Source organism: Bos indicus, chromosome 13 (assembly GCF_029378745.1).
Source record: "Bos indicus isolate NIAB-ARS_2022 breed Sahiwal x Tharparkar chromosome 13, NIAB-ARS_B.indTharparkar_mat_pri_1.0, whole genome shotgun sequence".
Lineage (NCBI taxonomy): Eukaryota > Metazoa > Chordata > Mammalia > Artiodactyla > Bovidae > Bos > Bos indicus.
The window spans coordinates 74,793,860-74,817,851 of NC_091772.1; the positions used below are offsets into that span (position 1 = coordinate 74,793,860).

A 23,992-nucleotide genomic window follows, 5' to 3' on the forward strand; every position below is an offset into this window, starting at 1 on the left:
GTGGGCACAGTGTCCCTTGTGAGGGTCAACTGCTTGCTGGTGAACTGGGCTTCCCAGCTAGCTCAGAGGTAAAGAATTCACCAGCCAAGCAGAAGACATGGGTTCAACCCCTAGGTTGGGAAGATCTCCTGGAGTATGAAATGGCAACCCACTCCAGTATTCTTGCCTGGGAAATCCCATGGACTGAGTAGCCTGGTAGGCTACTCAGTCCATGGGGTCACCGAGTTGGACATGACTGAGCACGCTCACTCAGGTGGAGTTAGGAAGAGTCAAGTGGAAAGATTTCTGAAGGGATGACCAGTCTGTGTGAGGGAAAGCTTTCTTGGGTGGGGAACAACCTTCTGGAATGAGACAACCTCTTAGTGTTAAACACCTTCTCTATCGTAGGACAGGACACAGAAGAGAGGGTCTAGGGGTTCAGGTCCCTCTTGGTTCAGCCTCTCTCCCTAGGACACATTCCCCTACATACATAACAGGGCTCAGAAGGATGGCATATTGGGACTGCTGTCCATGGTGCTGAAACAGCATCGCAGGAAAGCAGTAGTTCTCTGCCCTGGCTCATACTAGAGTTACTTGGGAGGGAGGAGATTCCCCAGAGGGCCAGTGGTTAGGAGCTTTGAAAAAACGCTGATCCTGGGCTCCATCCCAATTAAATCAAAATCTCTGGATATGGGGCCCTGGCATCTGTGTTTCTTCGTGCTCCCCCGGTGGTTCTACCATGAAACCAGGGCAAGGTTACGTCCCTTCCCACCTTCCTCCCTTGTTTCTCTCCCTAGGATCTGCCTCCTGGGGAACCGCACACTGTCTCGCCATGGCTTTGATGTCTGTGCCAAGCTGGCGTGGGAAGGAAATGAGACAGTGACCACACGGCTCTGGGGCCTGTTCTGCTCCTCCCGATTCCTCAACGCCACCTGTGATGAGTACTTCATGCGAAACAATGTTACGGAGATCCAGGGCATTCCTGGAGCTGCCAGTGGCCTCATCAAAGGTCTGAAGGAGGGAAGAGGTCTGGTGTCCAGGGAACACTGCAGGGATTGTGGACTAATCAGTTAGGATTAAGGGACTCTCTTTGGGATTCAGTTAAATTCGATCCATTTTAATTGAGCACCTACTCTGGGCCACGTTCTATCCTTGGGATCACAGAGGGGTAGAGATGAAAGGGAACCTTTGCATGTCTTTCTATCTAGTGGGAAAGAAAGCCATCAGTTTGGCAAGTATTCACTAAGCACTGCTAAATGCCTGGCACTGTGCTGAGCACCAGGAACACAGCATAAATAAGTCACAGTTCTTGGCCTCAAGGAGTCTAATAGCAGAGACAGATGTAATAGCAAATAAATTATGACATGTGTAGACGTGCCTTCAATGAACAGTGTTCTCTCAAGGGAGGGAGTGGTCATGTGTATAAGGTGGTAAGACTAGGCTTCCTGGCTTCATCTGAGAAGGGTTTTGAAGAGCAAATAAGAGACTTTCAGCCATACAAGGGGAATAAGGGAATCACAGGCAGAAGAACAGCTTGCCTAAAAGCAGGCAGACACAGAAGAGCATATTGTGCCCTTCCAACCACGAGTAATTTGGTATGACTAGGGCATAAAGTGCAAGGGAAGGAGGGGCAAGAAATGATGGAGAGACTGACATGAGCCAGACTGTGGTCAGCCCTGGAAGCCATGCTGAAGAGTTTGGACAGTGCTCTGAGGGTGATGAGGAGCTGCCAAAGGGTTCTGAGTAAGAGGCGGACATGGTCAGTTTGTTGTTTCTGAAGGTTCACTCCGGCTGCTAATGTGGATGGGCTCATAGCAGGGAGAGGACTGAGTCAGGGAGTTTAGGGGGCGGCTGATGCTGAGTCCTGGTGAGATATGATGGTTTTCTTACTGAGAGTGGTGGACGCCAGCAAACTCGTTCTCCATCAGGCCTGTTTTGCGCTGCCCCCGCCCCCCTCCCAGGAGACAGGTGGCAACATCTAGAGACATTTTTGGTTGTCAAAACTGAAGGATTATTACTGGTTTCTGGTATTACTGGTGTGTAGAGCCTGGGATGTGGCTAAATACCCTACAATGTGAGGGGACAGCTCCCCCTCCCCCACATACATACAAAGAATTGCCTGTTCTTATCATAGTTATAACTACAAGTTAATAGCGCCAGAGTGGAGAAACACTAGAAAGATGAGAAGGGGTGTATTTGAGAAATATTTAGGAGGAATAATGGATAGGAGTTGGAGATGGTTTTGAAACAGAGACGGGGAAAGGGAATGGTTGTGAGCAATGTCAAGCTGATCTGTATTGATGGTGGTGCCTTTTACCAAGATAAGGGGTAGAGGAAAGGAGCCGTTTGCCGTGAGTGGGTGGCGAGACCAGTTTGGGACATATTGAATCAGTCTGAGATAGGTCTTTGTTGTATATGTCCTTCAGTAGATTGGACCATTTTAGGGCAAGGACTCGATCTGATTCATGTGCAAAGTCCCTGGTCCAAAGCAGGAGCTTAGGAAATGTTGGTGGAAATAAGAGCTGGTTGATTTTGACCCTTCTTTTTGTCCACCCTGCCTCCTGGCCCCAGAGCTCTGGCACCCTGATATCTGAGAGTCATGTTTCCCCCACAGAGAATCTATGGAGCTCCTACCTGACCAAGGGGGTGATTGTGGAAAGGCGTGGGATGCCCTCGGTGGGCCTGGCAGATGGTACCCCCATCGACATGGACCATCCCTATGTCTTCAGCGATATGACCTCCTACTTCACCCTGCTGGTTGGCATCTACTTCCCCTCAGTCACAGGTAAAGGGGAGCTCAGAGAGGGAAGACTCTGCCTGGGAGTGGATGGGTAGGGAGAAAGTCAATCATGATGTGGGGAATTTCTTAGTCCAATAGCCCCATTACATAAGCAGGATCCAGTTCACCTCCCACTGGACAGGTGAGGGAATTAAATCCCGGAGTAGCCAAGTAACACGCCCAAGCTCTCACACGAGTCAGTGGGCCAGGACTAGACTCCTGGGTTCATGACTCTGAGGCTGGTGTCCTATCTCCGTCTGCTCTCCCATGGCTCCTGTCCTAACTGCTCCTCTGTTCACAGGGATCATGGCTGGTTCTAACCGCTCTGGGGACCTGCGGGATGCCCAGAAGTCGATTCCCACTGGCACTATCCTGGCCATTGCCACCACCTCCGCTGTCTGTATCCTGCATGGCTGGCGGGGACCACTGTGGCTGGGGAGGGCTAGACGGAGGGTCTCTGAAGCTGCTGCCTCGTCTGGCTGGCTCAGGAGGGGTTGGGAGGATGGGAAATGTCGCCCTGGGGATTTTCCTTCATCCTCTGCTGCAGACATCAGCTCCGTTGTCCTGTTTGGGGCCTGCATCGAGGGGGTCGTCCTTCGGGACAAGTAAGTAAGGGGCTCAGGGAGGAGCCTGTTCTGGGGAGGGTGGGGTGGGCATCAGGCACACCTCTGTGTGCACACTCCAGGGCCAGGACTCCCTCCACCTACTGAGGCAGAATCTTCTGTTTTAAGACAGTGCCGAATGGCCAGTTTGTGGTTTCTGAAGGTTCACTCCGGCTGCTAGTGTGGATGGGTTCATAGCAGGGAGGGAACTGATTCAGGGGGTCTAGGAGGAGGCCAAATGGCCCTGTCTTAAAAATCAGAAAATGCTTAGAAAATGCTCTTCTTGATTCTCACACCACATCACGTCACCACGTGATGAGGCCAGAATCCCCATTTTTCAGATGGAGACACAGTTTAAGATATCTGCCCAGGATGATACAGTCTTATACAATTGACCGTGTACTAGAATCATTATTAGTGGGGAGGGGCAAGATAAGGGTAGGGTGTTAAAAGGTACAAACTACTCTGTAAAAGAAATAAGCTGCAAGGATATATCATTCAGCACAGGGGATACAGCCAGTGTTTTATAATAACTATAAATGAGGTATGACTTTTAAAAATTGTGGATCACTATGCTGTTAACCTGAAACTTATATAATCTTATGTACATCAACTATACCTCAATTTAAAAAAATAGTTGAGTTGCCACTAAGTTCCAGGCACTGTGCTGAGCATTTTACATATGTTAACTCCTTACTCCTCCCACCAATCGTATGAGATAGGCTTATAATGATCTTCACTTTACAGCTGAAGAAACTGAGGCACAGAGAGGTTGAATGTCTTGCCCAAGGCCACACAGCCCACGTCATCAGGGGCTTTGTCTGTCTCTTCATCCCTACAGAGCCAAGCCCCGTGGTGGATGTACGACTGGCCCCGCAGTTGGCATGGGAACCCTTTGGAAATCCAGTTGGCATTGCTTACCCAGCATCTCGTATCTTCTACTGCTTCCTTCCAGGTTTGGTGAAGCTGTGAATGGCAATCTGGTGGTGGGCACCCTGGCCTGGCCGTCCCCCTGGGTTATCGTCATCGGATCCTTCTTCTCTACCTGCGGGGCTGGGCTGCAGAGCCTCACGGGGGCCCCTCGCCTGCTGCAGGCCATCTCCCGCGATGGCATAGTGCCCTTCCTCCAGGTCAGTGGTGGGTGAGGCGTGGGCCGATAGTCGACCCCCTATACCAGCCAGCCAGGCCCCTGCCCAGCGAGGCCACCTGGTGAGGAGAGGCTACAGCAAGCCTCGAACTGCCTTCTGGTCTCTGCCTCTCTGTGATGCCACTATGAAAAATGGGTGTTCTTTAGTTGGGACTTGGCCCATGCTCAGAGTCATCTCTTTGGGCAGGGTTGTCTGCTCTTAGGGAGAAAAATAAATGGTCCTCCTTGGGCCTTGTGACTGGGCAGGGACTCAGGGAGACAGCCAAAGGGCTGTGAGAGGAGTTAGCTCTCTGTGGTGCTTTAAAAATATATATATACGATGAACTCCGTCACGGCTGCTTGCTGGCCGCCTGGAGCTCCTCTTCCATCTGTCCCCTCCTGTTCCCCTTCAGGGATCATCTGAACTTCCCTGCACTCGGGTATCAATGTCAGGGTGGGCAAGATACAGCAAAAGCCTGGTATCCCCTTGGGTACCTTTAAAGGATGAGAAACGTAGTATCCCTCTCTCTCTGCCTCTCCTGTACTGGTCCCCAGGACAGGAGGAGGGAGACAAGAAGTCCTTAGAGTCTCAGGCCCCTGTGACGGTTGCTGTGTCCTCAGGTTTTTGGCCATGGCAAAGCCAACGGAGAGCCAACGTGGGCCCTGCTCCTCACCGCCTGCATCTGCGAGATTGGCATCCTCATCGCATCCCTGGACGAGGTCGCCCCCATCCTCTCTATGTGCGTGCTGGCCTCCTGCCCTCCCCATCAGCTCTGGGGGTCTCTCTACCTGGATGCTCCAGCTGTGACCCTGGACGGCCCACCTGAACCACTTTAACAAGCCCACTGTCGTAGAAACCTGTCCTCTGTTGTACAGAGAGTCATCCCCACATGCACCAGGGTGTGCTGTAAGGGGATCTGGCCTTTGAACCCCTTCCTATGCATCAGAACATGACTCGGCCGCCTCCCCGGTTTCATCCTCCCTTTCCCCCTCTCTCTCCCTGTGTGTCTGTCTCTGCCTCTCCTGCATCTCTGTCTCTCCGGGCCCTTTCTATGTTCTAGGTTCTTCCTCATGTGCTACATGTTTGTGAACCTGGCCTGCGCGGTACAGACGCTGCTGAGGACGCCCAACTGGCGGCCACGCTTTCGATATTACCACTGGTGGGTGCCTGTCCCGCCCCCCCCCAAACCCCTCATCCCACAGGACCATCCTCTCCCCGGCCCCTCACCCCAGCCCATCCCCTCCAGGTCTCAGGATCCTCAACTCCAGCTTTCGTAGCCCAAGTAGCATGAGAAAAGTCCTGGTGAAGGTCTCCTTATAATGACAAGTAATAACAGAAGACAGTATAAGCAGTCCCAGCTAGAATCCCTCTCATGTCCATAGTGCTCAACACCTGCCAGCCTTGATGAGGAAGCCTCAGTTTCCCCAGCTGTGAAATGGGACAATAACCATACCTACCTCATAGGCCCCTCTGAGCCTTACAGTGCTTGGGGCACAGAAGGGTGCTCCTCGTGTGGGGCCGGACTTCTGATTGTTCTGCTTGATGGTTCTTGATCCTCACAACAGGCTGGTGGGACAGACAGGGTGGGCATGATCATGCTTATTCTACCTGAAGGAAATGGAGGCTCTGGCGGGGAAAGGGATGGGCCTAAGGTCACCCCCCACAAGGCTGTGGCACACCTTGACCAGAACCTAGGCTGCCTGCCTCTGTCCCACCTCGGCCCTCCTGCTGCACCAGTCGCCTCGTCCCATGTTCATCCTGGGAGATCTTGCCTCCAACTCTCCCCAGAGACCCCTGCCCTCAGAACCCCTCTGGCAGGGTGGTCTGCCAGGGCCTGAGGCCCTGGGCCAGGGCAGTGTGGTGACCGAGGAGCTGGGCGGGGCCCTGTCTGCGGCTGCTCCTCCACCCAGAGGCCCCAGGTTCCAGTGATGCTCCTGGAGATGATGGTGTGGGCTCCCCTAGCCCTGGCTGTAGCCTCCCAGGTCTGGCCTAGGCCCTCCCTGCCCCATCTAACTCTTGCCTTCTGAGCCCCGGGCACCAGTGAGAACCCCGCCAGGGGCTCAGAGGCCGGGTCTCCCTTGCACTGTCCAGGACACTCTCCTTCCTGGGCATGAGCCTCTGCCTGGCCCTCATGTTCATCTGCTCCTGGTACTACGCCCTGGTGGCCATGCTCATTGCTGGGCTCATCTACAAGTATATCGAGTACCGCGGGTAAGGCGGGGCGAGGCTGGGGGGAATGGGCGGGGCGAGGAGGGGAGAGCGGTGCTGGGTACTTGGCGGGGAGGGGTGGGGTTGAGGCCGAGACGCTGGGGAGAGTGGAGAGGAAAGCCTGAGGGGGTGGGACAGGAGCAGAGGCAGGCACTGAGGCTTTGAGAAATGGAGGTGGCCTGGAGCGACCGCCCTTCTGAGCCCGAGATGGACGGCTCTGGCTCTGCACGGGGGGGGGTGGGTGCTTCTCCCTGGTACTCCCTGGCTTTCTGCCTCTTGTGATCCCCCCTTTCCGGCCCCCAGGGCAGAGAAGGAATGGGGTGATGGGATCCGAGGCCTGTCTCTTAGCGCTGCTCGCTATGCCCTGCTGCGCCTGGAAGAAGGGCCCCCGCACACCAAGAACTGGAGGTGAGTGATGGCGACTGAAGAGGAAGGGAGCAGGGCCCGACCCACCCCGCCTTGCTTTGTTCTGCTCTTGCTGAGTGGTGTTTGGCCTCATCTGAATTCTTCCCTCCTGTAACGCTGAGGCTGAGCTGAGGTTCCACACATTTGTTCTCCAAAACCCTACCTGCCATGCCAGTTTCTAACCATCTATCCATCCCTCCATTCATCCCATCACTTGTTTAAAAAAACACATATGAACTCATGATCTATGTGCCGACCCCTTCTGGTCTTTGGGGATGTAGTGAGCTCACAGTTCCCTGGAGAAGGCACGTGCCCAGAAAGGTAAGTGGAGTATCACAGAGAATTCGCCCTGAAGAGAGGTGGGATCATCCACTTTGAGAGTTACAGGGCCTCTTAGAATTCTCTAGATTCCTAACAATCTCTCTATTGGCTCCCTTGGTGGCTCAGACGGTAAAGCTTCTGCCTACAATGTGGGAGAACCAGGTTCAATCCCTGGGTCGGGAAGATCTCCTGGAGAAGGAAATGGCAACCCACTCCAGGACTCTTGCCTGGACAATCCTATGGACAGAGGAGCCTGGTAGGCTACAGTCCATGGGGTCGCAAAGAGTCGGACACAAACTGAGCGACTTCACTACTACCACTACTATTTGATTCACGTGAAAAATCAGGGCTTAGGGAAGGTCTCAGGGGTCGTGGAAGGCAAAACTGGAGCCAGAATCTTCCCCTCCCGCCTCTCAGCCCAGGTGCTTCCTAACTGCTTGCTCTGCAAGCCCTCCTTCTCCTTCAGGTTCATTTTGCTAAGAGTAAGGTCTGGAACTCTGGAACGAGGACATCGTGGACTTGTCCTCACTCATGCCTACTAAACTGGCCTTTTAGAGACTGGAGCTTTGCATAAACAGTCTGTGAATCCTCAAATGCTTAGCCCAGGATCTAGCCCAGAGTAGGTGCTTAGAGGATGGTATCAAACTGATGGCTGGCTGGGGAGGGTAAATGAATAAGGAAATGAACAGATAAATAGACGGGTAGATAGCTGAGTGTATATATGTATGGGAGTGTGGTTTAGTGAATAGATGAATGTGTGGATGGATGGTGGTAGGTGGATGTGAGGGCAATTGAGTGAATAATGCATGTGTTGGTAAATTAACATGGACGTGAATGGATAACTGAAGGATAAAATCGATGGATGGGTAGGTGGATAGATGGATGGATGGGTGAGTGAGTGAGGTAGATGGGTGGGTGGGTGGATGGATGAATGCCTGGGTGAGTGAGATAGATGCAGAGATGGATGGGTAGGTGGATGGAGAGATGTGTGGGAGATGACTGGATGGGTTGATAACCCAAGGACATGGGTGGATGGATGTTTAGGTGGATGGGAGTATGGGGGACAGGTGGTTAGTGTATGGACTATGGGTATATGAGTTTTGGTGCTTGGGGAGGTGGTGGATGGATCACGTGATCTTGCACCTGCTTCAGGCCACAGCTGCTGGTGCTGGTACGTGTGGACCAAGACCAGAACGTAGTCCATCCACAGCTGCTCTCGTTGACCTCCCAGCTCAAGGCAGGGAAGGGCCTGACCATTGTGGGCTCTGTCCTTGAGGGCACCTTTCTGGATAACCATCCCCAGGCCCAGCGGGCAGAGGAGGTGAGTATAGGGCTTGGTGGGGGGCACGTGGCAGTTGGGAAGACAGCCCCTTGCTCCTTTTCAGTTTCTTCCTACCACCTCTCCCATCAGCTGGGGCTCAGGATTCTCTGTCCTCCTTCTCAGAAGTGGAGTCCAAGGGCTCAGTGACTAAGTTCCTTAGAATCCAAGCTGCAGAACTCAAGATGATCAGGGCCAGAAGGGCCCATTTTATGGATAAGGAAACTGAGGCTTAGAGAAGTCAGGTCATTTGTTTAAGGACAGAAAGCAGAGACTCAAAACCTAGACTCCTATTCCAACTTTCTTCTGCCAAAGCATAAATCTTTTAAAGCGTTTTCACATTGGTGGATTCTTCCAGTTCCCACAATGCATGGGGTTGACAGGATAAGTATCCAATTTAGCACAGGAAGAGACTGAGGCCCAGAGAGGGAAAGCAGCTTGCTGAAAGTCACAAAGCTGGCTGGAAGCATAGCAGGATTTGAACCCAGGTGCCGGGGGCTGGATTACTTGCTCTCGTTCCTATCTACTGGTCATTGCTCACGGAGCAGTGGGCAGAGCCAGCGTGAGCTGGGGCAGCAGGGGTCTGCAGTAAGCGGCACTAACAGGTGTCTGGTGGGTGGCAGAGGAAGAGGGTTCTGTCTGTGATTCAGGCCTCTCTCCCCTCGGGGCCATGATTAGAAGTGGAGAGGGGAAAGGGGGCCTCAGGGAGGTGCGATGAGATGGGGTGGGGCACCCGTAATGGCTTGTGACAGCCGCTGTTTCTGCCTCACTGGGCTGTTCACACCGATCTGTCAGGGCCCAGGGCTGGAGGCCTCCACTGGTCACTTTAATTCAACATGCAGTGGCTGCACATGTCCTGGGTACCAGACACTGGGGTGGGCCCTGGGGGACACGGAGAGGTGGAAGACCAAACCCCACCCCTCAAGGTGGTCCCAGACTGGTGGGGGAGACAGAACATACACAGAAGGCTCTCCAACCCATCTGAGGTTGACAGGGGCTACCTTAGAGTTAGTAACCACAAAGTAATAGAACATATTGAGTGTTTATGATCTCTCAGGCTGTATACTAAGCTCTACCCACATCATGTTATGTCATTCTCCCTCTTCCTAAATGAGGTAGCTGTCACAATGCCCATTTGACAGATGAAAAAACTGAGGTTCACAGAGGGAAGTGATTTGCCCAAGGTTACTCTGCTCTTATTTTCAGCCACTGCATGCTGAATTAACAGACTGGGGCAGAGGCAGAAATTGGAGCCCTTTCTGTTTGACATTAGGAGATTGGTTAAGAGTGTGAAGGATGGAGTCAGACCCCTGGATTTGAACCTCTACAATAATATCCATTATCCATATGGCCTGAAGCAAGTCTTAATTTCTCTGAGCCTCAATTTCCTTAGCTATAAACTGAGAGTCATAAAAACACTTCCTTCATCGCGCAGATTGAACGTATGTTTTAAATGCCTTCTATTATGCTAACTTTTAAAAATCGTTGAAACCAAATTGTCCAGCTAAGCAGAGGAGCCCAGTTTCATTCTGGTCTGGGTGGAGGGGTGGTGTCTGAAGAAGGTGATGGTTGAATTGGCCCAGGCAGGGTGTCATGGACAACATGGGGGAGGGGGAGTCTGGGTGGTGGGGGAGAACTTCCCTGGGGAATCTGTGAGCCATGGCAGGTTGATGGGAAGCATGGGGTCTGATCATGAAGAGCTTTGCTTGAGTAGTGGGGAACAGGGGCCATAGGTGATGGGGTGCCAGAGGCTGACATGGTCAGAGCTGAGCTTCAGGAAGATCAGGATGATGGAGAGGAGAGATGGGAGGTAGGGAGGCTGCAAGGGGCTGAGCAGGGCCAGGGAGACCTGGGCCTGAAGCTGGCCCTTTTCTGATCCCTGCCACCCCAGTCCATCCGGCGCCTGATGGAGGCAGAGAAAGTGAAAGGCTTCTGCCAGGTAGTGATTTCTTCCAACCTGCGAGATGGCGTGTCCCACCTGATCCAGTCCGGGGGCCTCGGGGGGCTGCAGCACAACACTGTGCTCGTTGGCTGGCCCCGCAACTGGCGACAGAAGGAAGATCATCAGACGTGGAGGAACTTCATTGGTAAAGCTGGCTGGGCTGCGAGTGGTGGAGGGCTGTGTGGAGGTGGGTTCTCCTTTGGGCCTGGGGATGGCTTCCCAGGCATAACAAGTATGGATCCAGCATATACAGGTGGTGGCGTTCAAAGCTGGCCAGGTGCCAGACACTGTGCTGGGAGGCCAGGGACTCAGGTGTGAAGGAGACAGACTTGGCTCTTGCCGGGCTCACAACCCTGCAGGGAAGACAGTGCAGGCCAGTGGGAAGACCTACAGTTTTGAAGTCACCACTGAGGCCCGGGTCTAAATCTAACCTCTGGCCCTTCCTTGCTGCGTGATTGTTCACAAGTGCCTCACCCTCTCTGAGCATCAGATTCCTTGGTAGTGGCAGATAATAAGTCATACAGTAACTAACACTTACGCACTGCGTTCTGTGCGCCAGACAAGTGGTGGCTTTCTCTAGGTCTTGAATTCTCTCAGCAGGCCTGTGAGGGCTAGGCATGGCTGTCTCTATTTTAGTGGCGTGAAACTGATGCATGGAGAGATGCGTGGCAGCTGGTAAACCTGAGGCTGCTTTATCAGTAGATCCCAGTTAGAAGGTAGTTGGGAGGATTAAGTGAGCGCTGCAGGGTCGCCTTCTTAATCAGAAAGGGCAGGTATCCTTATTACCACTTGACCAGTGGGGAAACTGAGGCCCAGAGAGGTTTCCACCCCCCCCAATTTCAAATGAGGCCCAGGCAGATGGGGCTTTTCTGACTCCTCAGTCCAAGGCTGAGGCGGGAGGCGGGATGGGGAGGGGTGCTGGGTGCCAAGGAGGGGACCAGGGTCACTGTTTTACTGTCTGCCATCTCCTTGGCCTCCCCCAGAGCTGGTCCGGGAAACCACGGCTGGCCACCTGGCCCTGCTGGTCACCAAGAATGTCTCCATGTTTCCCGGGAACCCTGAGCGCTTCTCTGAAGGCAGCATCGACGTCTGGTGGATTGTGCACGACGGCGGCATGCTCATGCTGCTGCCCTTCCTGCTGCGGCACCACAAGGTGCGTGTACATGTGTGCGCGCGCTCCCACGTGCACGTGCTCATGGCCACGCGCGCGGGGGGCTCCCGGGCTCCGGCCTGGCCCACCTCCGTGTGAGCTCCTGGGAGAGGGCTCCAGTCACCTCCTTTATTCTGAGGTGTTGGGAACTGACTGTGTCTCCCCTGGCAGATGTCCTTGAATTATAGAGAGCCGTGTTTAACTCAAGCGAGTGATGCTTCAATGGTGGGGGCCCTCACCTAAGCAGGGGCGTTTTTGTATGGAGTGGCCGCCGAGATAGAGGATTGGTGGGCTACCTGGATGTGTGGGAAGGTGGGTGGGAAGGGTGAGGGACGAGGTCTGGCCCTGGGTCTCCGCACGGCATCTGGACTGGACCTTTCTGGGGCCCCTTCATCTCTCCAGGTTTGGCGGAAGTGCAAGATGCGAATCTTCACCGTGGCCCAGATGGACGACAACAGCATCCAGATGAAGAAGGACTTGACCACATTTCTGTACCACTTACGTATCACCGCAGAGGTCGAGGTGGTGGAGATGGTGAGCCCCCAGGAGCTGCCTCTGACATTTTAGAGTCCTGCTGGCCTCTTTGCCCTTGGGCCCAGAACCGAACAGGGGAACCCCAGTACCCATCAGCTTGTGATGCTAAGGTCCTCCCCCCGCCCTCCAATCCACTTTTGGCTGCGCTGGGTCCCAGTTGTGGTACTGAGGTCGATTTTTGTGGCGGGTGGCATCTTCAGTTACAGCCTGTGAACTCTTGGTTGTGGCATGAGGGATGGAACCTGGGCATACCCATCCACTTTTAAGCCTCTCACATGTTCACCCAAGAGCTCTTCCATCCATCCATCCATCCACCCACTCACCCACCCTGCCTTGTCTCCTTTATACAAATAGACATGTCTAGTAATGTTGACTCCATGGGAGGCCTGTTCTATGTGCTTTATGTATACATTACTTCTCACAGCAATCAATGAAATAGATACAGTTATCCAATTATCAGTATTTCCATTGTACAGATTACGAAGTTGAGGCACAGAAACCTTAATTTGCCCCAAACGTATACCAAGTGGCAGAGTCAGGATTCAAACTCAGGCAGACTGGCTCTAGAGTCCAGGTTTCTAGTAGTTACACTCTAAAGCCTCTTGTCATCCATTCCACTCAGCACCATTTACCCGTCCCTCTAATGGTATATTCATTAATCCACCCATATATTCATTAATGTATTTATTCACTCACTCATTCATGCCTATGTGCATGTATTCATTCATCTCTATGTTCCTTTTTTAACTTCTTCCCCCTCTCTATTCACCCAGGTAATTAATTAATCAACTCATTCATTAATTCACCCATTCATTCACCCAGTCCCGGGCTTGAGGAGGGAATGAGTTGCCTCACCTTCAAAGAGCATCACCCTCTGCTTTGTCCTTCCTCCCACAACTGTTGATTAAACTAGGTCATTGGACAGGGAAGCCCTAGGCTGGCAGCAGGAAGAGGGCCTGCCTCTCTTTTCTTGGCCTTGCACCTGAGCTCGGAGCTCATACTTTCCTCCCTTGCCCCTCTACCCCATTCCACCCCTGCCTGCCCACAGCATGAGAGCGACATCTCCGCTTACACCTACGAGAAGACCTTGGTGATGGAGCAGCGTTCCCAGATCCTCAAACAAATGCATTTAACCAAGAATGAGCGGGAGCGGGAGGTGAGGTTGCCCTAGCTGGGCTCGGAGTGTCTCAAGCTGCTGCCAGCTCTGGGGCTGCACAGATTTGGGATGGCCCACTCCTGGTCACTGGCATTGCTGCCTCCTGGCACTGGTTCCCCAGCAGCAAGGGTGCACGCTGCAGCTGCCTGTCTCCAGCCTCCCAGCTGAGATGCAGAGGGGCTTTGGCGAGGGTGACAGATCTACTCTCGACGTGACTTCTGGGGCCCAAGGGAGAAGAGTGGAAGTTAAATGTGTATGGATGATGATTCCTCAGGGGTGTGGGCTGCCAGTGTGGGGGACAAGGTATCATGTGATAGACCCTTAGAGAGTGAGTAATGAGTGGATATTTCAGGATACAGCTGATGATGAGAGCTGGGGCAAACCTCCTAGGGTGTGGATGGTGGGTTCTCAGGGGTAATGGTGCTGAGTTCTCGTGGGGTAAGGCTGGCTGTAAGGTCTCTCCCGTGTGGGTAACGTGGGCCCACCAGCCCTCTGGTATTTGGATGAAAGCCCCACCCCAGTGAGTGGGGTCCTTAGGGCTGGGGACAGAAGAGCTCTCAGAAGTGGGTGACAGTACAATTGTAAGAAGTGGCATGTGCACTGACCAGTCAGAACTGGCCCTGAGGTAGAGCTCAGCTGGGCCAGGTGTCAACCCTTTGGTCGCTGGAGAGTGGGAAGGCCAGGGGTACTGGAGAGGAGTTGGAGTGGCCATATCAGTGGGGCAATAGCTATTTGGTGTGGAAGCATCGCAGTATTTTAACAACTGGTACAGGTCCCGAAAGTGCACATCCTGGCTTTGGGGGTAGCTCTTTGCAGGACATGGGTAGTGATTTCCATGGCACCAACTTGTGTCCCTCCCTAGATCCAGAGTATCACAGATGAGTCTCGTGGCTCAATCCGGAGAAAGAATCCAGCCAACACCCGGCTCCGTCTCAACGTCCCAGAAGAGACGGCTGGTGACAGTGAGGAGAAGCCGGAAGAGGAGGTATGCAGCTTGGGTAGTTTGGCTGCAACCGGTGGGAGCAGAACCTTTGGCCTCCAAATGAATCACGTGCCATCCCTTCTTTCATCCCTTAGGTGCAGCTGATCCATGACCAGAGTGCTCCCAGCTGCCCTAGCAGCTCACCGTCTCCGGGGGAGGAGCCCGAGGTGGAGGGCGAGGCAGATCCAGAAAAAGTGCATCTCACCTGGACCAAGGACAAGTCGGTGGCAGAGAAGAACAAGGGCCCCAGTCCTGTCTCCTCTGAGGGCATCAAGGACTTCTTCAGCATGAAGCCGTACGGGTCTGGGGGCTAAGGGCTAGGGTCTGGGGTGAGCCTACAGGGTCTTTGCTCCCCGTGGAGAGCAAATGAGTGGAAGGGGTCCTGGCCTGGTAGTCAGAAGGCCCAGCCCAGACCTCTCCTTGGTTGCTCTGTCTGAGGACTCAGGTTGGGCTTGATTGCTAAGGGTCAGAACGCGCAGGTGCAGGCAGTGGAAAGGTGAAGGCTGGGGGGCTGGGAGAACAGGAGTCGTCTGCACGCAAGGTGTTGATGGTGGCTCAAGTCCTCAGCTTCTCCTGCTTTTTCTGACCCTTCTCCTTTTTCTTCCTCTCCTTGCTTCTCTTATGTTTCCTGAAGGGAGTGGGAGAACTTGTAAGTGCTTCAGAATTTTTAAACTCTCTCCTAGGTTGGCCAGGTTCCCTACTTTTCTCACTCTGCTATGAACCCTCAACTCGCGCCCCTGACCTCTGGGGTAGCCCAGCTTGGAGTGGTCTAGGGTTGGTGGTCCCTGGCTTGTAAGGAGCAGATCCCAGCAGCCCGGTGCTGGGGGCGGGGGAGGTGCTGGAAGGGGCGACTGGATCCAAGTCCCCCCTCTCTCCTAGCCTTACTGCCCTCCTCCTCCCTGGCTTCCTCCCGCAGGAACCAGTCCAACGTGCGGCGCATGCACACCGCCGTGCGGCTGAACGAGGTCATTGTCAAGAAATCCCAGGATGCCAAGCTTGTTTTGCTCAACATGCCTGGGCCTCCCCGCAACCGCAACGGTGACGAAAACTGTATCCTGGGCTTAAAATTGGGAGGAAGGAGGGAGGCGGACGTCAGGGGTCTTAGTTCCTAGCCCTGGGGAGGAAGGGCTGAGCCAGGTCGGCTTCAGAATCAGCACCTCGGACAGGGACGCGAGCCCGGCGTTCCGCTGGCGCCTAACGGGAGCCTGATTCCATGGGGGGAGGAAAGGGGACGGTCTTTCTCCTTGACGGGCGCTCAGACATGGAATTCCTCGAGGTTCTCACCGAGCGCCTGGACCGGGTGATGCTGGTCCGCGGCGGCGGCCGCGAGGTCATCACCATCTACTCCTGAGAGCCAGGATCAAACACCTGGGCCCGAGCGCGTCCGGCCCGCGGCCCCGGAGCCCTCGCCGCGCCCCCCGCCGCTGTCACCGTTTACATACAGACCCTGTGCCCGCGCCCTGGCCCCCTTTCCCCGCTGCCTGAAGCCCGGAGGCCACGTCGGCTGGGGCGGACCCGGAGAAGACCTCCCCTCCTGGAGACCAGAGTCCCGTTGGCGCGTCGGCCCCCGGCCGCCCTTTTTCTAAGCCCGGCCTCGCCCCGCCGGAGGAGACGCTGCAATAAAGATCGGAGGAGGCTGCGGAGAGGAGCGGACCTGGGGCTTCGAGGACCCCCGGTCGTCCGCCGGCCCCTTCCCTCTCTTCCCGCGCCCCGCCCCGCCCGCACTCTGCGCCCCTCCCCCGGCGGCCCGGAGCGCGCGGGGTGGCGGGGATGCGCCCCGCCGTCTGCGTTCTACTTCCTTGCGCGGTTGCGGGCGCGAGCCGGCCGAGCGTATACATAGTGTACAGGAGACATCGCGTGTATTTTTAACGTCCCCATATTTCTGTGACTTAGAAGCGCAACGGACTTCTCGCCGCAGTCGCGCTCTCCCGCTGGGGGCGCGCCCAGGGAAGGCGGAGGCCTCGGAGGCTGGGTTTTCCTTGACGTCCGAGCGTTTGAGAGCAAACGTGCTTTTAGGCCCAGGCGGGACTCGTGGTCCCTCGACCACCCACCCCCTCGACGCCTCCTCACCTTTTCCGCGCGCCCTTGGCTTCCAACCCTTCTTCCCTCTAGATCTTTTCGGAGACGAAGTGAGACAAGTGTCCCAACTTTTCCTGGATTCGCCTCCCAGCGAATGTGAGCTTCCACTGTGGCTGCAGAGACGCGCGCAGCCTCTTCTCATCGGCTCTTTATGCAAGCTGGGGCCAGGAGAGGGGAGGGGCGTTCCTTAAGCCAGAGGAACCGAGAGAGGCCCTCGCCCCCGCCCCCAGGAAGCCCCGTCCCGGTGCCTTCGCTGGGGGAGCAGGCGTCTCTCCTCCACCGGCTTGTCGCCTGCTCCCCCTATCCCGTGGCTCTTCGCCAAAGACTGAAATCGGGGGGGTTGGAGGGCGTCCCCTCCCCCGGAGTTTCCTCCCTGGCACAGGTGAGGGAGGAGGGGGCGGTTCTGGGTTAGGGGCCGGACCCGCTGGGGTGGCCCCAGCTCTGCCCCTGACGTTTCCTACCCTGTTCGCATCCGGCAACTCCGGCCTCGGGGACCCGGCCGCCTTCTCCGCGTCTGGGGCCCGGGCCTCGCTGCCTAGCAGCGGCCTCTAGCTGCGTCTCCCAGGCACCTGGGCCTGGGGGAGGGCTGGAGTCGCCACTTGGCTTAGTTCTTAAGCGCCTCTCTGCCCTCCTTCAACTAGGGCCCAAGGCCTTTGGCTTCTCCAACACCAGTCCTTGGCGCTTCTGCTCCGCCAGCCCGGCCGGAGGTGCCCTCTTCCCTTAGAGAAACCCCGTTGGCCGGGTTCCCTTCCCCCAGGGCACGTTACTAAGGGGGGACATGCACTGCATGCTCGTTCCAGCGCCCTCTGGGGCTGGGTACAGTAACTCCAGCCCTAGGGCCCTGACTGCACCTAGTTAGACATCCCGTCCATCTCCCAGAGCTGAGGCTTCTGGGGACTCCTGACCTCACCACCTCCTTTCCTTTGAGCCCAAGGCAGAGCTGGCGCTGGTGCCATCTAGACTGGGTCAGGTGTGGCTGGAGGAGGTTTGGACGCCTGCGGTTAGACCAAGGCCTCTCTGAAATTTGATCAGGGGGCTGGATAGATTTTTCCGGGTAGTAATCAGAAGGTGGAGGTATTAGACACCAGCACTTCCCACCCCCATCCTCCAAGACCTCCCTCTGAGAACCACAGCTGGGTCTAGCCTTCTGGGGGCCTAGCACTCTCAGGCTGAAGTGGTGGGCTAGGCAGAACCGAAAGGGGGCTGTATTAACATCACTTAGGGAACCAAAGTTGCACTATCTGGGCCCAGGCTGTCTGGTTGGCAAGAGCAGTTTCCATTGATGAAAACAGACATCCCACAACAAACCCCCAAGTTTTCTGTGCTACATGTGCAATATTTGTTATGAATGTTATCACCCGTCACTCATCAACTTATCTTTATAATCATGTAGCTAGATGTTTCATGTCCATTCAAGTGACTTTTATTCTGAGTGCAATATTTCAATAGCCTTGTAGTGATAACTAGTGTTGCTTTTGTTTTAGACGATCTATGTGCAGGGCAATGCAATGAAGTTGAAAACCCTTGTAAATAGGAGAGGTTGCAAACCAAATCAAGAGTATTTATTACTATTATTAGGCCTGCCTTTAATTTTCAGTGTGTTTCAGTATTTCGCATTCTGCCTCAGTATTGATCTTGTGTTCTTTGTGCCAAGATGAAAAGGAGAGGGTTGGTTCTTTCCTTTACTGTTGAATGCTCCCATTTAATGCTTTATAGCTTTTACTGTATTAATTTTTTAGACTCCCGTCTGCACAAAATGCAATAAAAATAATTTTATTATACCCTTCACAGCCTGAGGTGTGCTGTTTGGACACTCCAGGGGGAAGAACTAGTAGGTGGGAAGAGGGGTATTCAAAGTGGGCCCCCCTGTGAGGATCCCAGGCTCTTAATGAGAAACACTGACCACCCCTGACCGAAGAGTCGGTTGGTTGACCTTCCAGGTCTGGCTGCCTAGTTTGTGTACTGATAGTTCTGGAGCCCCGTCAAACATCTGAGACAGCACCTCCTGGTCAGGCTGGGCGCTGATGGCATCCTCATCCCTGATCTACTGGCGGCCTTGTGCCAGTCACTTTACCACACCCACCCCAAGTTTCCTGGTGGGGAGCTCTATGAAATGCTCTCCAGTGCGCCCACCTGGGACACTGGTTCTGCCAACCCCTTGCATGATGGGCTGGCAACAGACAAAATCAAAACAGGAGAGCACCCCTCTCTCCACTGCCTTTTGGTCAGAAATGGCCTCCTCACCATTCTGTTTTCGTAAGAACAAGCGGACAAGCCTCTGACACACAGAGTCTGCCACAAACAAGGATGTTTACACACCACTGTAATTACCCAGCAGGCTTTTACTCCGAACTGTTGTTAAAGCTTCTAAATAGGTGAGCTGTATGAGAGGAGCTAGGGTTCAAAGAGGTTCTGAGGCCCGACTGCAGGCTGAGGACAAAGGGGGACAGACCTCATGACAGACTGAAGCCGTCAGCTCTGTCAGGGACCCTCACCCACGCGCTCCGGGAAGGAGTGCCCACAGAGGCCCTTCGCACAGTCACACCCAAAAAAAACAAGGCTTTCACTTTTACATTTTAATTAAAAAGTAATCATTTCATCTTATTAACAACACAGGAGTTCCAAAGAGGAAAGAAAAAAAACAAACACTATATAACACAAACAGGTCAGAACATAAAACACTGCCATCTGGGGACCTTGAGTTTGGAAACCAATGTTTACTCAGCTACTGGCAAGGACTCAGCTGAAGTCACTGCTCTCCCGTGTCTCCGCCAGGGGTCCCTTGAGACTGAGCCACAGGGCGCTAAGCAGCACCATCCCTAGGGAGAGGGCAGCTTCCTTTGGCTCCACTTAGAGCAGCAGGCAGAGGCTCAGAAGTTACAAACAGCCGCCTGCATCAAGAACATGTCCAGCTACCAAGGCTGACATCAAAATGGTCCCTACCTCCTGCTGCTCAGAAAACAGAACAAGAGCCTGATTTCTGGGCCAAACGCTCAGAGCAATCACTGAAAAATGGGTGTTCACCGCCAGAGTCTAGGGTGGTCTTCTGAGAGCCAACTCCATGAAACTACCACTGGTGAGGAAGAGGCTGACAAATGTTAAACGGTTCAGAGTGGTTGGGGCCCAGATTCACAGTTTGGGTTAAACTGCTGGTGACCGGTGCTGCTCAGTTCATGGAAAATCTTCCATTGCAATGAAAGCCACAAAGAAAAAAAAAAAAAAGAAAAACCAAGAACCAACTACTCTGGGTCAGGCAGAAAAGTGACTGCCATGGCCCCTCTTCAACAACTCCGAAGCAGCCTGCTTACCACCCCTCAGGCAGCCCCCACACTCGTGGGACAGGGCGCACTGGGACCGTGCCCACCAAGCCCAGCCTGTGGCTCTACCACCCTGCACAGGGCCGCAGGCAGCAGCTCATGCACTGGTGGGCCTGTGTGAGGCCAGAAAGCCTTGGGGAGGTTCAAAAGGAACAAAGCCAGTGGCTCTCGCCATGAAAGGACTACCCCAAACGCAGCCAGTTCGGACTTGGCTGCTCTTTCCTTCCCCGCCCCGACATCAAGCTGACAGAGACAAATGAAATACAAACGGAGCCCAGACACCTATACTGCCCATGACCCCAGAGATATTTATTTTCTATCAAAAAAATAAAAATAAACAAAAATAAAAATAACCCCAACAACAAAAAATACACCTCCAAGGCAGTACAAACTCTGACTCTGGAAGGAATAAGTAACAACAGCCTTGGGCAGAAGAGAGCAGATGGTAGAAACTTATGCCATTCGATGTGGACCTGGATACGCGCAGAGAACATCCTCCAAGTAACTCTACTTAGAACGCAACAGGTAGGAGGCCAGGGGAAGAGGGGCCTGGGAGAAGTTGAGATTTAGCCTCAGTAATGCCTCTGGAACGACCCTAAGGGGGCCTGGGGCTGCCTCACCTGTGCTGTGGTCTGGCTAACCAGGTGGGAGAGAGCAGGGCCACTCTGGATCAGGGTGTCCAGAGCTTTCTGTACACTTGGATTGTCAAAGTTGATACTTGTGGAAGACACGGGCCTCTGGCTAGCCAAGTTGCTGGCAGGTGCCAGGAGGGTGGAAGGCTGGCCAAAGAGCCCTTGGGAAGGAGCCCCAGGCCTGGGGCCCATGTTCCGAGCAGATCCTGCCTGTCCCAAAATGCTTGGAGGCTGATTGCCAGAGGCCTGTGATCTTTGCTGAGGCTGGCTGTTCGCTGCTGTGGAAAAATTCTGGTTCTGGGTGTTTCCGGCAGCAACTGAGGGGGATGCAGAGCCGCTATTGGCCGCAACCGTGCCACTATTGAAGAGGCTGAGGATTTTGGCCTGAAGCTCTTGCTGGGAGGTGGGGGGTGCAGCTGGAGTGGGTGTAGCAGACGGGAGCACTTGGCCACTCTGGAGCGGTTGAGAGCTTGGCTGTGTCTTCAGTGAGGCACCCGAGGTCGCCCCGAGTGGTTGACGGGAAATCGGGCCTAGAAGACAGAAAGAAGAGGTATCTGGTTGAAAAATACCCTCCGTGGGCAGGAGGCTTAGCAGCCCAGGGAAGAACAACAATCACTGGTTACATCAATCACACAGTACACAGACTATAACATCGATTTCCCAAAGGGGCCACTTCATAGTATGTGCTGTTTTCAGTAAACAGCTTAGTTCCCCCAGAGAACTACTTTAAAAAAAACACGGGCATCTATCTTGGTTCCCAGGGAGCCAGCCATACTAGCCCCCCACCACCACATTAACTACAGGGATCAGAATTCAGTATCCAAATCTTAAGTTACCATTATTACACCAGCACGGACGGCCCATGCGGGGAAACCCGTGAGGTGGGCTCATTTCCCTTACCCACCCCAAAGACCCTGGGCCTGCCACCCTCCCAACAGAGCCTGGGGGTTAGAGAAATGCAGAGTCAGAACTTCACCTCGGCCCTGCCACGTAGCTCACCAGGCAGAGAGTCGGTGCTGCTCCTCATAAGCCGCTCCTTCCTCTCTCGCAGGTAGTTGATGATCTTGTCAGTCTCTTCAGCAGTGAGGTACCTGTTGTCAGCCAGCAGGTTGAGGAGGCTCTGGATGGCTGGGGGGTGCCCCCCACGCATTCCCTCCTCGGGGCCTCCTCGCTCTCTTTCCTGGAGGATGGCTTCATCAGCCATCTTGGCCGCCTGTCTGGCAATCTCCTCGCGCTCCTTCTCCCGGCACTCATTCTTATAGCGCTCATAATTTCTGGCCACCAGCACCATGGCATCTGCCTGGGGCATGTTGCGATGCTCTGTAGGAGGGAATGACCTGAGTTATTTTCTCCCATGACAGATCTGAGTGCCCACCTGCTGAACTCTACCAAGCCTTTCCTGATGTCAAACAAGCAAGAAAACCATTTCACTGACAAAAACCCTTGGGATGGGGATGGGGAGAGGTGGGGAGGGAGGGGATGCAGCTCGGAAGACAGAGAATGGGTTTCTTCAGTGGGAAAGAGACACCCTTGTAGAGAGCTAGTTCTGTGGGGAATTCTTAGATCACAGACATGTAGTAAAAGCCAGAGAAACATGATAGTCTCACAGATTCAAAAAGACCATGTGGAGAATAACCACAGGAGGTAGGCCATGGGGGTCCGAACAGCCCTCTGTAAAGCCTGGCTTTCCACCACACTCCTCAGGGTAGAACTGTTTTTTACTGTATCAGTTCAAAGGTTATGGATTAAGATCAAATGATGACCCTAAATAACCTTCTCCCCTCCCTCTTGGGAAACAAGATTTATAAAGTGGTGAGAAGACTTCTTGGCACTTGATATAAATGTCTTCACACATCTTGAGGGCTGTTCCTCAGAGAGGTAAATGACCTGCTGGAGAGGCTTCTACACTCTATGCTTATGGGTAAAACTGGTCAGGCAAATAGAGGGCCCAGGGTGGTGGGAGAAGGGAAAAGTCTGTGCTGTAAGAGCAATCAGCAAGGCATCAGTTGACTGAGTCGCAACGATCTGGGATCAAAGGACTAAAAGTTACTTCAGGGAAGGACTTCAGGGAACCTACCCTGGGCCTCCAGGAGGTCAAGGCTGCCTCCCTCTTCTCAAAGTCCCTCCACTGACTTCTCCAGCACACTAACAAAAAGTCTCCTAACTGCCTGTCACGTGCTTTGTCCCTCATTCCAAAGTCTGGTGAAAGCAGGGACTCCAGCACACTCAGTGCAGTGTGTGCCAGAGCTGTGCTGGCTCTCACTGGTGCGAGCAGACTGTGCGCCTCTCTCCCCAACTTGCCCTGAAGTGACTTCATGTTGGTGGCTTGAAATAGAACACGGTGGGAGTATTTACACCATGGAAATCAGGAAATTCTATAAACCACACCATCCCCACCCCAGAACTGGCTGTTAAACATTTACTAACACATCACTGCACATACCTAAGGGCTGCATGTAATGTCATACACAGCAGGCCCAGAACTGCATCCAATGAAAGAAGATCAAACCAATACATGACTATGCAAGTCTCTGCCATGCACTCATAAAAGGGCCCTACCACATTTGAGCTGAAATACCTTTACCTAAAACCTGCTGCTTCTGAGTAAGCCATAAAAAAATTAATGGACTAGTATCTGGAAGTTTCTGGAATTCTAACCCACTGGGGCCTCCATACCTTGAGGGGTTCCAAACATGATGTTGACTGTACAGGAGCGGTGAATCTGGTGTTGCTGGGTGATGACAATAGCAAAGGGAGACCCTCCCCTGCTAACGTCCTCCAGGGCTTGTGACAGTGATACTTCCGTGTTGAGGAAGATTAAATCTACTACCATGCCTAGGTCTCGGACCTTCCGCCCCACAGATTCAGCATAATCTCTGCAGAAACAAACAGGATCCAGTTGAGTAACTCCCTGATCAAGTCCCAATCTGTACAGTGGCACCTCAGCCAGAAGATTTCAAATGCTAGCTCTACCACTGTCTCCCTAGCACCCTCTTCAGGCTCCAAGAATCTAAACCGATTCCTTCTCTTTATATTGGCTGAGAAGTTCCCAGTGGAATAGTACTTGGTGTCCCAGGCCCTTCTCCTGATTCTCTAGTCTGATGGTCATTCCTAAACACCATCCTGTTGCCTAAGATTTGTAGCACATTTCTGTCTTGGCAGAGGCTGTACACCACAGTGAAAAAAACATGGGTTTTAAATGCTAGAGTCAGGTTTGGATCTTAGCCCTAACATTTACTTGCAAAGCTGGAGCTTTAAGCAAATCCCTTTACCTCTTACAAACCTCAGTTTCTTTACCAATCAGACAAGAATAATAGGGCTCAGCTCATATGTCATTTCCTTAACTTTCTCTCCAATCTAAATCAGATCCTTGATGTACTTCTTCTTATAAGACTCATCACCAATACATTTATTTTTGTCATCTGTCCTACTAGGGTATAAGCTCCACAAGAGGAAGGGGC

At 53.6% G+C, this 23,992-nt stretch overlaps 2 protein-coding genes across 5 annotated transcripts in view; one reads left to right on the plus strand and one right to left on the minus strand.

The window, feature by feature from the left end:
* SLC12A5 (solute carrier family 12 member 5) overlaps nt 1-18,368 on the plus strand; it is a 36,642-nt gene extending 18,274 nt beyond the window's left edge. For 2 of the 3 annotated variants that reach the window (XM_019972504.2, XM_070801790.1), the window contains exons 8-26: nt 777-988; nt 2,594-2,764; nt 3,060-3,158; nt 3,306-3,363; nt 4,316-4,490; nt 5,108-5,226; nt 5,548-5,646; nt 6,579-6,698; nt 6,999-7,103; nt 8,574-8,742; nt 10,631-10,826; nt 11,665-11,834; nt 12,234-12,365; nt 13,414-13,521; nt 14,384-14,506; nt 14,599-14,798; nt 15,138-15,152; nt 15,420-15,553; nt 15,763-18,368. In XM_019972504.2, coding sequence (XP_019828063.1) covers nt 777-988; nt 2,594-2,764; nt 3,060-3,158; nt 3,306-3,363; nt 4,316-4,490; nt 5,108-5,226; nt 5,548-5,646; nt 6,579-6,698; nt 6,999-7,103; nt 8,574-8,742; nt 10,631-10,826; nt 11,665-11,834; nt 12,234-12,365; nt 13,414-13,521; nt 14,384-14,506; nt 14,599-14,798; nt 15,138-15,152; nt 15,420-15,553; nt 15,763-15,854 — 2,497 coding nt within the window. In that variant the 3' untranslated portion in view covers nt 15,855-18,368. The remainder of the gene's footprint in view (nt 1-776; nt 989-2,593; nt 2,765-3,059; nt 3,159-3,305; nt 3,364-4,315; nt 4,491-5,107; nt 5,227-5,547; nt 5,647-6,578; nt 6,699-6,998; nt 7,104-8,573; nt 8,743-10,630; nt 10,827-11,664; nt 11,835-12,233; nt 12,366-13,413; nt 13,522-14,383; nt 14,507-14,598; nt 14,799-15,137; nt 15,153-15,419; nt 15,554-15,762) is intronic. The other variant, XM_070801789.1, reaches the window with a different exon arrangement.
* Nucleotides 18,369-19,143: 775 nt separating this feature from the next.
* The window catches only part of NCOA5 (nuclear receptor coactivator 5), a 28,310-nt gene continuing 23,461 nt past the window's right edge, over nt 19,144-23,992 (minus strand). The window contains exons 6-8 of one of the 2 annotated variants that reach the window (XM_019972501.2): nt 23,208-23,407; nt 21,531-21,851; nt 19,144-21,061 (exon numbers count right to left, since the gene is read on the minus strand). In XM_019972501.2, the coding sequence (XP_019828060.2) occupies nt 20,472-21,061; nt 21,531-21,851; nt 23,208-23,407 (1,111 nt within the window). In that variant the 3' untranslated portion in view covers nt 19,144-20,471. Of the gene's footprint in view, nt 21,062-21,507; nt 21,852-23,207; nt 23,408-23,992 lie in introns of both variants that reach the window. The other variant, XM_019972503.2, reaches the window with a different exon arrangement.